The 14420-nt window shown below is 46.2% G+C and overlaps 3 protein-coding genes across 11 annotated transcripts in view; 1 reads left to right on the top strand and 2 right to left on the bottom strand.

Annotated features, from left to right (window-relative positions):
* LOC143989625 (uncharacterized) overlaps positions 1–14420 on the top strand; it is a 346853-nt gene that overhangs the window by 240807 nt on the left and 91626 nt on the right. For 5 of the 9 annotated variants that reach the window (XM_077489859.1, XM_077489856.1, XM_077489857.1 and 2 more), the window contains 5 exons: positions 3830–3956; positions 4045–4168; positions 4285–4382; positions 4472–4693; positions 4773–4979. The exons of 2 other annotated variants lie outside the window; for them this stretch is intronic. In XM_077489859.1, the coding sequence (XP_077345985.1) occupies positions 4084–4168; positions 4285–4382; positions 4472–4693; positions 4773–4979 (612 nt within the window). In that variant the 5' untranslated portion in view covers positions 3830–3956; positions 4045–4083. Of the gene's footprint in view, positions 1–1874; positions 1963–3829; positions 3957–4044; positions 4169–4284; positions 4383–4471; positions 4694–4772; positions 4980–14420 lie in introns of those variants that run through there. 2 more of the 9 variants (XM_077489858.1, XM_077489862.1) reach the window with 2 other exon arrangements.
* LOC143989897 (uncharacterized) overlaps positions 1–14420 on the bottom strand; it is an 81855-nt gene that overhangs the window by 8893 nt on the left and 58542 nt on the right. The gene's annotated exons all lie outside the window — the stretch shown is intronic.
* Positions 1–14420, bottom strand: part of LOC143989927 (uncharacterized) — an 87506-nt gene that overhangs the window by 24460 nt on the left and 48626 nt on the right. The window lies entirely within an intron of this gene.

Genomic DNA, 14420 nt, shown 5'->3' with positions numbered 1-14420 from the left:
TGCAGGCTGATTATCAACATTATGTAGCTCAGCAGGAATGGTGAACAGCGTCAGTCCAAGGCGCTCACATGTTGAACCTGATAATATCGGTTTCTGATCGGCATCAACAATCTCAAAGTTCAGTTTGTGTACACAATCACGTACGCTGCATTCTGTTTGGAATAGCCCCAATGATTCCATTAGTTCCCCTGAATATAACTTTAGTTTGGTGATACTAGGCTGAAGGGGTGCTCTGGGTGCCAGTTTCATTTTGTCCTTTATACTCATGACATCACACGTTGCACCCGAGTCCAGCTGGCAGGGTTGGATTATATTGTGTAATCTGAGGTTTACAAACCATGTTTTGCCCTTTGTGTTTACAGCACCAATGCATTCTGAGGAGTAAACCATATGAGTGCTAAGCAGGTGTGCATCCTCCGGATCTGACGTTTGCTCAATTGTGTGCAGCTTCCTTGCTTCCGTTTTACTGGAGAGACACCCTCTTGCAAAGTGATTTGGTTTACCACGTACAGTACAGATTTTCCCATATGCAGGACACTTTTCTTTCTCTCGTACATGCACATTGCCACAATACTTGCATGATGCCGGCTTCCTCCCAGGTGAGTTGTGTAGGTGACCCTTGTGCTGAAACTTATGCTGGTGGTTTTTGTAGCTTTGCTGTTGTTTAGAGGCTGCATTGATATTGTCAATCCATTTATCCTGCTCCATAGCTTGCATATGTTTGTCAGTAAGTTCTGCAGTGCGACATATCGCAATTGCTGTTTGTAGATCTAAATCGCGTTTCCTCAACAAGCGGCGGCGTGTGCTTTCACTGGTGATACCCAAAACTATTTTATCAGGAATACGTTCATCTCTCAGAGAGCCGTACTCACAGCTTGCAGCTTTTTCTCTTAGCCGTGCGACAAACCTGTCTATTGATTCACAGTCTTCATGCTTACAGCAGCCAAATATATATCTTTCATATAGGACATTTTTAGAGGGTCTGAAGAAAGCTTCTAATGCACCCAGAATGGTTTTGGTGTCACTCTTTTGCTCCTCTGTGAGGTTCAGATTATGCTTGTAAACATGGCGGCATTCACTGCCCATCACCCTCCTCAGTGTGGCTGCTTTCACTGCTGCAGGCTTCTCATCTAACCCTGTGGCTAGGGAGTAGTCCTCAAACTCTGCCCTGAAATTGTCCCAGTTACTGCTGACATCTCCCCTCACCCTCATTGCCTCAGGCCGTGCAATGCTGTTAGCTGCCATGATGCTGTTTTCCTTGCTGCAAATACTCAGCATCCAGGACAGGCCTGCAATTGTCAGGAGGCAAAATCAGTTCCAAGAACACCCACATCAAGGCTGGCAGGCTCTCAGCATCAAATGTGTGGGAAGAGCATGGATCCAGAAATCTTCTGACACCATGTTTGATGTGATGTATGTAGAGAGACAACACAAGCCATCACTGTACATGAGCCATGTTTACTGAAAGACCCAGCAGGAACAGGAAACACAGGAAGAAGTACAACAGAGATGCACCATAGAGTTGCATTTAAAAAAACATATCATCCATAACATCATCCATAACAATACTCTATGGTAATATTGCATTGCTTGTACTTACTGTTTCCTGTTCTGTGTTTGCTGTTCCTGTTCTACAATTCAATATGACTCCTCAAACAGCTTGAGGTGTCTTCATTTCTATACTGTAAAATGCTGCGTAGATATAAATCCTGTATAATAATAATAATAATAATAATAATAATACTTGAAACAGCCATGTTCACTCTACGAGACGTTTCTTCAGCTGTAGTTCCTCTGAGCTTCACAAGGTGGTGATCTCACCTCTACCCAGCAAAAAAAGTCTCTATGGAATACAGACAGGAAGTGATGTCAGCTACAGACAGGAAGTGATGTCATGTACATAGGACATTCCATTTGGAAGGACGTAGAGAGGAGACGTGGCTGGATCTGGCGGCAGAGGAGGTAATATGTAGATTAACCCCTTCAGGGTGATCAGTTGATGATGAATATATCTTCCTTCCAAATCTGGCCATACATGGTTCAGTTTTATCGTTCATCCAGCGGGATGAAAGGAAAAAACTGAAGTGATTCCCCCATCCACACATTGGAGGGGGATGGGGGAATCCTCCCCGCTGCACTATTGTATTCTGACAATGGGGGGCGCTCCTCCGCTCTCAGAATACACAGATCAGTGATGAAGCTATTGGCTGCAGCCGCTGATGGAGTGACTTTTATCCGGCAGTGACCACACATGGATGGAAATGTGACCGATCCCTGCTGAACCAGCTGAATTTCCATGTCTCTATGGTCACCATAAGTGACTTCCTCCCCTCCCCCTCATCTCCTTCATTATGTAAGTCATGCTGAGATCATCTCCCATTGGCTGAGCAATATTCTCATTTGTCTCTGAGCTCCTTCTTGCTATTCCTCGTCCTGCCTGTTGTTTCCTTGGATTGATTTTCTGTGTAGTGACCCCGGCTTCATCTCTTGGATGCGCTCGTCTGTTGCTTGTCCTGACCTTTATCCTGATTCCTGGATCTCCTCCTCATCTCTCCTCCATATCCTCTTACACAGCTTTTCTCCACACCTGCAGTGATCCTGGGGGGTGGAAACTTGGCCCCAGCATTTAGCAAAATCCATCCCCACCATTAGGAGCTCTGGAGAAAATTGTCTACACTCCGTTCCTCCGCACGTCACATGAGAGCTTACTTTCACACATTCCTGACAGATTTCTGTATGGTAAAGGTCAAAGTTCACTCTCCAGTTTAGTAGAGGAAGGACACACCCAGGAACAATGATTTGGTTTTCACAGGAGCCTCATATAGAGAACCCCTCAAATCTCTCTATCCAAATGTCCCTCCATCCACAGTCTATATGTCCTATGACATCACACTGACCTCACAGCTCCTCCTCCCAATGTCCCTCCATCCAGAGTCTATATGTCCTATGACATCACACTGACCTCACAGCTCCTCCTCCCAATGTCCCTCCATCCAGAGTCTATATGTCCTATGACATCACACTGACCTCACAGCTCCTCCCCCCAATGTCCCTCCATCCAGAGTCTATATGTCCTATGACATCACACTGACCTCACAGCTCCTCCCCCAATGTCCCTCCATCCAGAGTCTATATGTCCTATGACATCACACTGACCTCACAGCTCCTCCCCATGTCCCTCCATCCAGAGTCTATATGTCCTATGACATCACACTGACCTCACAGCTCCTCCCCCCAATGTCCCTCCATCCAGAGTCTATATGTCCTATGACATCACACTGACCTCACAGCTCCTCCTCCCAATGTCCCTCCATCCAGAGTCTATATGTCCTATGACATCACACTGACCTCACAGCTCCTCCCCCAATGTCCCTCCATCCAGAGTCTATATGTCCTATGACATCACACTGACCTCACAGCTCCTCATCCCAATGTCCCTCCATCCAGAGTCCATATGTCCTATGACATCACACTGACCTCACAGCTACTCCCCCCAATGTCCCTCCATCCAGAGTCCATATGTCCTATGACATCACACTGACCTCACAGCTCCTTCTAGCAATGTCCCTCTTTCTGACTTTTTTTTTCTGATGCTCTTAGGATGTGGGCGGACTCTTGGCATCCTCACTAGCAAAGTGGGACTGTTGGTCCTGCATTGTATGTAATGACATCAGAATACCTGCTACAAGCTTTTATCCTGCATAGTGTGGGGGTTCTGTGTGGGAAAATTATATCTCATTCTGAAGTGGAGCTTTAATAAAATGGAGACCTGAATGGAGAGGTGAGGAGGATTCTGGGAATATCATTTGATTTTACTATTTGTGTTCAGATCTAGAGTTTTCCTCCTGTGAAGTCTGGAGATCATATGACATCACATTGCCTCCACCTCCCTCCCTGATAGAATAGAGAAATACAAAGAAGATTCTAGAAGTCACCAGAGAGATGATGGAGGAGAGGTGAGGAGGATTCTGGGAATTGTGGGACATTATCCAGTAACAGACAAGGGATGTGTCTGGATGGTGACTGTATCATTGTGTGTGTCAGGTTCCTATAAGGTGTCAGGATGTCACTGTCTATTTCTCCATGGAGGAGTGGGAGTATTTAGAAGGACACAAGGATCTCTACAAGGACGTCATGATGGACAATCAGCCGCCCCTCACATCACCGGGTAAGAGGAGACTTTATTGTAAAGGAGAGAGCAGTACGGAGGCTCCACCTAGATCCCCCATCATCTGATAAACACATAGAAACAATGTATTCAGTCAGTGTGTGTGTTTCCTACAGATGGATCCAGTAATGGGAACCCACCAGAGAGATGTCCCCGTCCTCTGTATTCCCGGGATTCCACACAGGAAGATCACACCATCCCTCACCATCATCAGGTAGATGAGGAACAATCACTGATAGTATCATTAGGATCTGTACATTATCTGCATTGTTACCATTGATGTCATTTTTATTATATATTCAGAGTGGAAACCTGAGAGATTCTAAAGTTGAGGTTAAAGAAGAGATAAAAGAGGAGGATGATGAGGATGGGGTGATGGAGGAGTCTCTAAAAGAACACAAAGATCTGTACCAGGACACCATGGTGGAGTCATCCAGCTACAGAAACCCACCAGAGAGATGTCCCCGTCCTCTGTATTCCCGGGATTCCACACAGGAAGATCACACCATCCCCCACCATCATCAGGTAGATGAGTGACAATTATTGGTAGTTCTGATTTATACACAGCATGATTGTTACAATGAATGTTTTATTATATATTCAGAGTGGAAACCTCGGGGATGATAATATTGATGTTAAAGAAGAGTATAAAGAGAAGGGTGAGGAGTATGGAGTGATGGAGGAGTTTTCAGAAGGACACAAGGATATGATGGAGCCACCTAATACCAGGAACCCACCAGAGAGATGTCCCCGTCCTCTGTATTCCCGGGATTCCACACAGGAAGATCACACCATCCCCCACTGTTACAAGGTTGGTGGGACGAAGGATATAAAACACACTTATAGAGACAATGTGTGGATTTTCTATGTGATGTCACAATAATAAATCTTCTATCTTACAGATGATATTCTCTCTCATTTTCTTGGTTTAGAGTGGAGATCCAATGGATATAGAATTTGAGGTGAAATCAGAAGAAGAAGAGAGGTATGTGAGGGATGATCAGCAGTCTATGGAGGAGGATGGAATAACGGGGACATTTATAGAGGAGGACACTCCTACAGAGATCAGCACAGGTGGGTCATTAACACTAAATACATTCCTCCACCCATACTGCTCACTGATTGGTCCAGAGTAGGGCGGGGGCTGGGTGATAATCTTTTTTCTCTGTGCTACAGACACAATTTATGTATCTAGACTGGATTTATGGAGATTCTGGGGATCAGCCGGCAGCAAAATGTTAATTTTCCCCATAGATGTTACTAGATCTAGGCACCTGGGGTATGTGATTTGGATCTTCTGCCCCATACCCGGGTATGACAAGATCTCTGACAGAACAATCCCCTCAGGATTACTTGTTGTGTTGTCTGCTGGCTGTGCCGGGTGGAGGGATATGTCTGTATAGTCTCAGACCCAAGTCACTAGGGGTGCGCATCTTCACTGGTCTCACGATTCAATTTGATTACGATTATCTGGTCAATGATTCAATTCAATTCCCTTCCTCTCTGCAATCTTCTGGGACACATCACAGGTCCCAGAAGATTGCCCTGGATGCCCACAGTATTATTGCCAGCGCCGTGGACAGGCAGGGGAGAGAATGGAGGGTTCGGGTGGCCACATCGCTGGATTGTGGGACAGGTGAGTGTCTTTTTAGTAAAAGTCAGAAGATACACTTTTTTTTGTAGCTGCTGACTTTTAATAAACAAAAAAAATTACTGGGCGGCCCCTCTCTGCCAGCGATCTTCTGGGACCATTGTCTGGCCAATGGCAGAGCGCAGTGCGCGTCCGGCCGTAAGCTGTCACGGGTGCGTGTCACTGCCAACAGTAGATATGATGGCGCTAAGGAGAGGAGGGGGAGAGGAGAGATGCTCCGTGCGGCCACATCGATGGACCGTGGGACAGGTGAATGCGATTATTAAAAGTCAGCAGCTACACTTTGTAGCTGCTGACTTTTAATAAATGAAAAAACGGGTGGAACTCCGATTTACTAAGTGCACTACAGGGTGCATTCTATCACCTCTGAAGAAATAGCTGGTGCCATTTCCTCCTTCAGCCCGGGTAAGTCACCTGGACTAGACGGTTTCCCGGCGGAATGGTACCAGCTCCACAAGGAGAGTTTAGTCCCTCAAGTCCAAAGTGTTTGTGGCTGCAGAAAAAGAGGGTATCTTGCCGGAATGCATGCGCGAAGCTTTGATCGTTTTGATCCCAAAGCCCGGGAAGGACCCACAAGAATGTGAATCGTATAGACCGATCTCTTTGATCAATAATGATGCCAAAATACTGGCCAAAATTTTGGCCTGTAGATTGCAATTGGTGATTCTCAAACTGATGAACTCCAATCAAACAGGTTTTATCCCAGGCCGTTGCACTCCAATGAACCTCACGAGACTCTATGTGAATATGCAAATTTCCCATGCTAATATCGGTAGCCGAGTGATAGCCTCACTCCATACAAAAAAGGAATTCAATTCAGTCGAGTGGAAATACATGTTCTCCCTACTGGATAAAATGGGTTTTGGACCGAGGTTTGTGAACTGGGTTAGATTACTATATAATGACCCCCGAGCATGTATCGGAGTGAACGGACATATTTCGAACTCTTTTTGGCTTGGGAGGGGGACACGGCAGGGATGTCCCCTATGCCCTCTCCTTTTTGCTCTGGCTATAGAGCCCCAGGCAGCCAAACTTAGGACTCGGGGTGACATTGAGGGACTTTTGGTTGGGGATCTGGAGGAACGTGTTTCGTTATACGCAGACCATATGCTGCTTTATCTGGGGGACCCTGACTAGTGATGGCCGAACGGTTCGCCCGGCAATCGCTTCGCGGCGAATTTCGGCTGTTCGCGAATCACCCGATCGGCGGACCATTGCCGCCGTTCGCCCGGCGGACTTCCGTGTTTTTACTGTGTAAAAGAACTTTGACCTATGATGACAAATCCATCATGGGGTACAGGACAGCCAATTGAGACATTACAGCACATGGACACTTGGACATTCCCTCTAACCTATAAATACACCCGATCCGGCGGCCATTTTACATTCTTTCTTCTGTCACTATAGGGAGAGGTTGCTGTGTGGAGCAGGGAGAGATTGCAGTGACCCAAATCGCTAGCTATTTGGTCCACAAAAGTTCTTTTCAGGACTGGTATAGGTGTTAGGTGTATATAGGTTTGCTGTGCTACTGATTGTTGCAGCAGCCTGAGTGTCTTTTGTCAGTTTAGAGAAAGGGACAGAGCGCTGTGTCTGCTGCAGGGACAGTCAGTTTAGTCATTAGTTGTTACTATCAGGTCCACAAAAGTGCTATTCCAGTTATTGTTCCAGTAGCCTCTGTTTTGTCAGTTTATATAGGGACAGGCAGGAAGCTGTGTGTGAGGCAGTGAGGGTCAGTTTAATCAGTAGCTGTTACTATATTAGGTCCACAAAGGTTCTTTTCAGGACTGGTATCAGTGGTATGGTAATAGGCTTGTACACGTATAATATTCTTTCTTCCAAATATAGAAGGAATATTATACTTGACTGCTGCCCTTCTGCTGCAGTCTGCTAATCATTCACAACCTACTTGTTCCACAAAGGTCCTTATAAGGACTGGTAATAACCTGGTGTAGGGTGCTATAGTACATAGGGTTGAGTGAGGTACAGTCTGCTATTCTATAAGGACTGGTATAGGTCCACAATACATAGGGTTGAGGTGCACTACTGCTGACCGCTGCCCTATACTGCAGCAGTCCTTCATCGGTATAGGGATTGACGTACAGTCTGCTAATCAGTCACACACAACCTACTTGTTCCACAAAGGTCCTTATAAGGACTGGTAAGGTATAGGGTACAACAGTACATAGGGTTGAGTGAGGTACAGTCTGCCATTCTATAAGGACTGGTATAGGTCCACAATACATAGGGTTGAGGTGCACTACTGCTGACCGCTGCCCTATACTGCAGCAGTCCTTCATCGGTATAGGGACTGACGTACAGTCTGCTAATCACTCACAACCTACTTGTTCCACAAAGGTCCTTATAAGGACTGGTAACTTGGTCTGTCTAGGGTTCTAGAGTACATAGGGTTGAGTGAGGTGCAGTCTGCCATTCTATAAGGACTGTTATAGGTCCACAATACATAGGGTTGAGGTGCACTACTGCTGACCGCTGCCCTATACTGCAGCAGTCCATCATCGGTATACTGAAAGTTTTGTCACAGGGTAATTTAAAAAATGACAGGCAGAGGAAGAGGCAGGCCATTCTGCAGGGGTGGTAGGGTTAGGGCAGGAGCAACAGGCTTGAGCCAAAGTGGGAAGTTGCAGAAGGTGCGTTCAATTACTTTAAAGGACGTATTAGACTTAGTTGAGTGGCTCACTCAGCCTTACTCTTCTGCACCCTCCTCATCCTCTCGATCTGCACCCTCTTCTTCACTCTCTATGTGCACCCCCAAAGACACTACCACCAACACCACCACATCCCTTCCGCTTGAGTCACAGGAATTATTTTCCGATCCATATCAAGAAGACATTTCTGATGCGCAGCCACTCTTGGTATTGGATCAGGAAGAGGAGGTAGCAACAACTGCTACTCAGCAGTCTGATGACAGTACCCAGATCAGCCCAAGGAGGAGGTTGGTCCCCGGTGTTGCTGCCTTCTCCGAGCTGTGGGGAAGGTGACATTGATGATGACGTGTCTAGTGATGTCACGTGGGTGCCCACAAGAGAGGAAGAGGAGGGGAGTTCAGAGGGAGATATGGACCAGCAGATAGGGAGGAGAAGCAGGAATAACTTACATTGCACAGGAGGGACAAAGCAAACTGCAAATGTATCAGGAGCGAGTCATCGACCATGTACGGTCACATCTGGTGCTCCCAGGACACCGGCACATGGCTCCGCAGTGTGGGCTTTTTTTAACGTGTCCGCTGCTGACAATAGCATTGCCATCTGCAATCTTTGCAGTCAACGCATTAGTCGCGATAAGCCCAACACTCACCTAGGGACGACCGCCTTAAGAAGGCACATGAGCAGCCATCACCGAGCCCAGTGGGAGCAACGGAACACACAAAGCCACACTCCAGGCTCTCATCGTCCAGCCTCGTCTTCTACTTCTCCTTCTCCTCTCTCCTCACAATTGTCCTCCACTCCACCTTCCATCACGCCAAGCTCACGTTTTTCTGGAAAAAGGCAGGCTTCCATGGGCCTAATGTTCGAGCGTAAAAAAATGATGACGCTGGATAACCCTCTTGCCCAACGGTTGACGGCTGGCTTGTCAGAACTCATAGCCCGCCAACTACTGCCATATAAACTGGTGGACTCTGAGGCCTTTCGCAAATTTGTGGCCATTGGAACACCACAATGGAAGGTCCCAGGAAGGAAGTATTTCTCAGAGAAGGGCATCCCAGAGCTATATGGCCATGTTCAGCGGCAAGTGAATGTATCTCTGGCACACAGTGTCGGTGCCAAGATACATCTGACCACAGACACGTGGTCTAGCAAACACGGGCAGGGAAGGTATATCACTTTTACTGCCCACTGGGTGAACCTTCTGACAGCCATCAAGCATGTAACCCGTGGCACCCGTGTAGATTTGGTTTTACCGCCACGGATTGCATGCAGGCCTGGCCCTTCTTCTCCTACTCCATCCTCCTCCCTCTCCTCTTCGGCTGACTCCTCCTTTTCCGCTGCACTGCCCAAGCTCCCCAGAACCTATTCGACATGCCAGGTGAGACGTTGCCATGCCGTGCTGCGTCTGTTGTGCCTGGAAGCCAAGAGCCACACTGGCCCGGCACTCCTTTCAGCTTTGCGTTCACAGGCAGATCAGTGGCTAACACCGCTAAATTTGACAGTTGGTAAAGTGGTGTGTGACAACGGTGTCAATCTGCTTAGCGCATTGAAACAGGGCAAAATCACGCACGTGCCGTGCATGGCGCACGTCTTAAACTTGGTCGTGCAGCGATTCGTTGTCAAATACCCTGGGGTCCAGGACATCTTGCGGCAGGCAAGAAAAATCTGGGCCCATTTCAGAAGATCTTACACGGCCATGGCTCGCCTTGCTGACATTCAGCGGCCACACAATTTGCCGGTCAGACGTCTTATTTGCAATTGACCGACGCGATGGAACTCAACCTTCTATATGCTTGATAGGCTGCTCCAGCAGAAACATGCAGTTAACGTCTACCTGTATGAACTCTGCGGCAGAACAGGTTCTGGGGAGCTGGGTTTTTTTTCACCGCGCCAGTGGCTGCTAATGCGCGACATGCATGCAGACTTCTGCGCCCATTTGAGGAGATCACCAAACTGGTCAGTCGCAGCCATGGCGCCATCAGTGACATGGTACCTTATGCCTTCTTTATGGAGCGTGCATTGCGTCGTGTCATTGATCAAGCTGTGGAGGAGTAGGAGCGGGAAGATGAGGAGGTCACAATGCTGGATGAATTCCCAGGGGGGCTACTCTATCTGAGACAAGTCAACAACAGGAGTCAGAGGAGGATGGTGCCGGGGCGGATGAGGAGGAGCAAGAAGAGCATGCTTTAAACCTTTCTGGGACCCCTGTTGTTGTGCGTGGATGGAGAGAGGAGAATGAAGAGGATGACATTATCCTGGATGATGAGCAGGAGCCAGGCCACCACACCGCTTCCACTTTAGTGCAAATGGGGGCCTTCATGCTCCAGTGTTTTAATAGGGACCCCCGTATAAAAAGCATAAGGGTCAAGGACCAGTACTGGGTGGCAACGTACTTGCCACATACAATGGTGCAGGTGTCAGTGATGTATATCACGCTGCTGATGTCAGTGCTGTATATCACGCTGCTGATGTCAGTGCTTTCTATCACGGTGCTGGTGTCAGATGACTCTATCACAGTGCAGGTGTCATTGCTGTATGTCACGTTGCTGGTGATCATCTCCTGCACCCTCTTCTTTGCCTACCCTGACCTTCCCTCTCCTCCATTGCCTTCATGCGCTCCACAGTCCTGAATTGTCACAACAATTTCCCATATAAAAAAAGAATGCTTGTAGTTGTCGATCCCAGATTCACCTCATACATGTGTTATGTCATTGGCCATGTGGTGGGACTATGTTTGCACAGCTATTAATTATTTTGTGGCTGCAAATTTGACCTGTAGGCTGGCGAAGTTCGCCTCCCATTGAAGTCAATGGGGCCCGCCGCAAACGTTCCGGTTCGTGAACTATCGTCGGAAGTTCGTCCATCACTAACCCTGACCAATCGCTAGCCAATGCATTCCGGGTGATCAAGGAATTCTGACACTTTTTGGGGTTTCGGATTAACTGGGCCAAATCAACGCTATTTCCCCTAGACCCACAGCCAGGTTTAATGCCCCCTCCTCGATGTCCTCTGACAGTCACAACCCAATTTAAATACCTAGGGATACACGTTCAATTGCCTGTCGAGTCATTCACGGAGGTGAATCTCTGGCCAGTAATTAGAGACTTTAGGGACAGAATACAAAAATGGAAGGAACTCCCGCTCATTTTATTAGGAAGAGCTAACTTGTTTAAAATGATTTATCTCCCGAAATTTCTATACATAGTCTCTAATGCCCCACGGTTTATCCCTAAAAAGATTTTCGGATATATTGACTCCTTGCTGACCTCCTTTTTGTGGGGTGGCAAAAAGAGTATCGCTGACCATTCTGCAACTGTCGGTGGGGAGAGGGGGTCTGGCAATCCCAAATCTTCGTATGTACTACTTGGCGTCACAGTTAGTTCAGGCTCATTGGCGTATGTTTCCGCAGCTGAACAACGCAGTGACAGCAGTGGAGGCAGCTGTGGCATCCTCCTATGAGACGCTTTTAAATTTCTTCTTTAGAGGTGAAGTGCCGATGTAAAGTGGCATGACTGCACTCAAACCAGCTAAACAGGTGCTAGAGACATGTACAAGACATATACAGGACGCACCCTCCTATTTATCGCCAAATGCCCCTCTGTGGTTTAACGCTTGTTTAAAAGATTTTTTCCTCCTGGATGATGGACACAAGTGGGCGAGGCATGGCCTTGTCTATTTACATCAGCTCTTTGACAATGGGGACCTTAAAACATTTGCACAATTGAAAAGAGAGTTGGATATTCCTGACTCATGGGCATTCCAGTATGCCAGATTCAAACATGCGGTTCATGCTCAATTTGGGACTGGGCCAATACTTTTGGAAAACACAAGAATGGAAAAATTGCTTGCAGAACCGGACCACACACAACATATCTCTACCTATTATGCGGTTCTTCTGGCCAAAAAACAGCCCAGTGAGGAAAAAATGAGGAGCAGATGGACGGAGGTGATTCCGGAGATGACTGAGGCCCAGTGGGAGGAAGTTCTAACCTTCTATGGGCTCACAGTCATTTCACCTCGGGACAAACTTATACAGTTACGATACCTTCACCAAATGTATTATACCCCACACAGACTATTCAGGATGAGCAGAAGAGATGACCCTACTTGCCACAAGTGCCAGGTGGCAGATGATGCCTTTATTCACATGGTGTGGGAGTGTGGTAAAGTAAGACCGTTGTGGTCACAGGTGTCCCAGTTTATTGCAGACATTATTGATCTCCTGAATATATGTAGGCCACTCTTGGGACTCCTGGGGGTAATAGAGGATGAGGTGATGAATAACAATAAGAGACAGTTCCTACGATTACTGTATTACTATGTCAGCAAACTTATAGTCTTGAACTGGATAAAGAGGGAGGTTCTTACCTTATCCGCATGGAAAGGACTGGTTAATGCAAATATTACCCTGTACAGAATGACTTATGAAGCAAGAGGTAGTAAGAAAAAATGTAATAAAAAATGGGGTAGATGGATAAATTCTAAGGAAACTACACCATGCGACATTTAAAGGACATGACTATATACCACTGTCGAATAATATTCAATGAGAGATGCTATTGGTGAGGGCATATCTGGGGGGGGGGGAGATGACGGCACACAGCACAGATAGGTGTGGGGGAATTAACCCCCATGGTTTTGGTTTGTTTATTAGTTTGTTTTTTGCTTTGCCATACCACATGCTGATGGACGATATGACCCGTAACCAAAATGGGTAAATGGTAAATTATACAGAAAGAAAAGCTATATGTGCCAACATATCTTTATCTGCGGACCGTACAACCTTGTAAACGGTCCATACTGCTGCTGCCTTGTTGATTATGGTTGAGATTATATTCTGTAAATGATGCTTTCTTTTTTATGTATGTACACTTGGCAAATAAAAACTTTATTAAAAAGTGCACTACAGGGTAGAGGAATTCACACACACCCGGCTGCTGGGAGGTCAGGAGGGATTAGAATCCAAATCCACAACTGACAAACAGCCCTGTGAGTGAAAGTATTCTCGCGCCTACCAATGTGTCCTAAAACTAGTGAGGTTGCAGCAAAACACCGGCAGGGGTATAAACCCTCCCCAGATTAAGTGATAGTAGTTAAGACATGGTGTTGCGCTCCGACTACATAAATCTAATTAAATTAACATGTACTCAAGTGACAACCAAAACAGAAATAGAATAAAGTGTGAAACTGTATGTTTAAATAAGCTCAGACAATGTGCATAAATACTAAAGTGCAATACACCAGGTCACATTGTGCGCTTGACCAAAAAAAAAACTTGATATGAGAAATCCTCTATAGATGACAGTGAGATAATATTAAGTATATATCCAAATATATAGATGATATGACACAAAAAAAAAAAAAAAAAAAAAAAAAAAACTGAGTGTCGTTATAGAAGTGCAAAACAAATCAAAGAATACACAAAATACTAATAGTCCATGTGTAGTGTGTCACGTGTCTGAACAAAATACTAATAGTCCATAAGCAGTGAAATGTGTGTTTGAGCAAAAATTCCAAAAACAAAAATGAGGTGAACTAAAGTTATATAGAGAGCATATCCATTTAGTGATAAAATGCGTCCATTTGGTGATCAACAAAGCAGTATCCTGCGTGTTCCAAAAGCAGGGGGTGGATTCCACCAGTGCTCCTATGCGTATAATATCCTCACACTAGGTGCAGTAATTACCTTACCTTACTGCTGCAAGGTAAACAGCATTTCCAAAGTGACGCTTGTTGTCCAATAATGTAGGTTCAGTAGGTGATGTGGTCCTGGACTCTCATTCACCATGGGCACGTTGTAACATGCAGAGAAAGCAAGGGGAACACTCCAATAGTGAAGTACGTATTCACAATTTATTGGGTATAAAACGAAGATAAGGTACTCACATTTAAAACAGTAATAAAAAAGCACAACTAAACGAACGCGTGTCACGTT

The sequence above is a fragment of the Lithobates pipiens genome, unplaced genomic scaffold, assembly GCF_037356315.1.
Source record: "Lithobates pipiens isolate NorthernLeopardFrog02 unplaced genomic scaffold, aLitPip1_a1.2 Scaffold_18, whole genome shotgun sequence".
In the NCBI taxonomy this organism is placed as follows: Eukaryota; Metazoa; Chordata; class Amphibia; order Anura; family Ranidae; genus Lithobates; species Lithobates pipiens.
The sequence above is the reverse complement of the archived record's forward strand: the minus strand, read 5'-3'. Positions and strand labels throughout refer to the sequence as shown.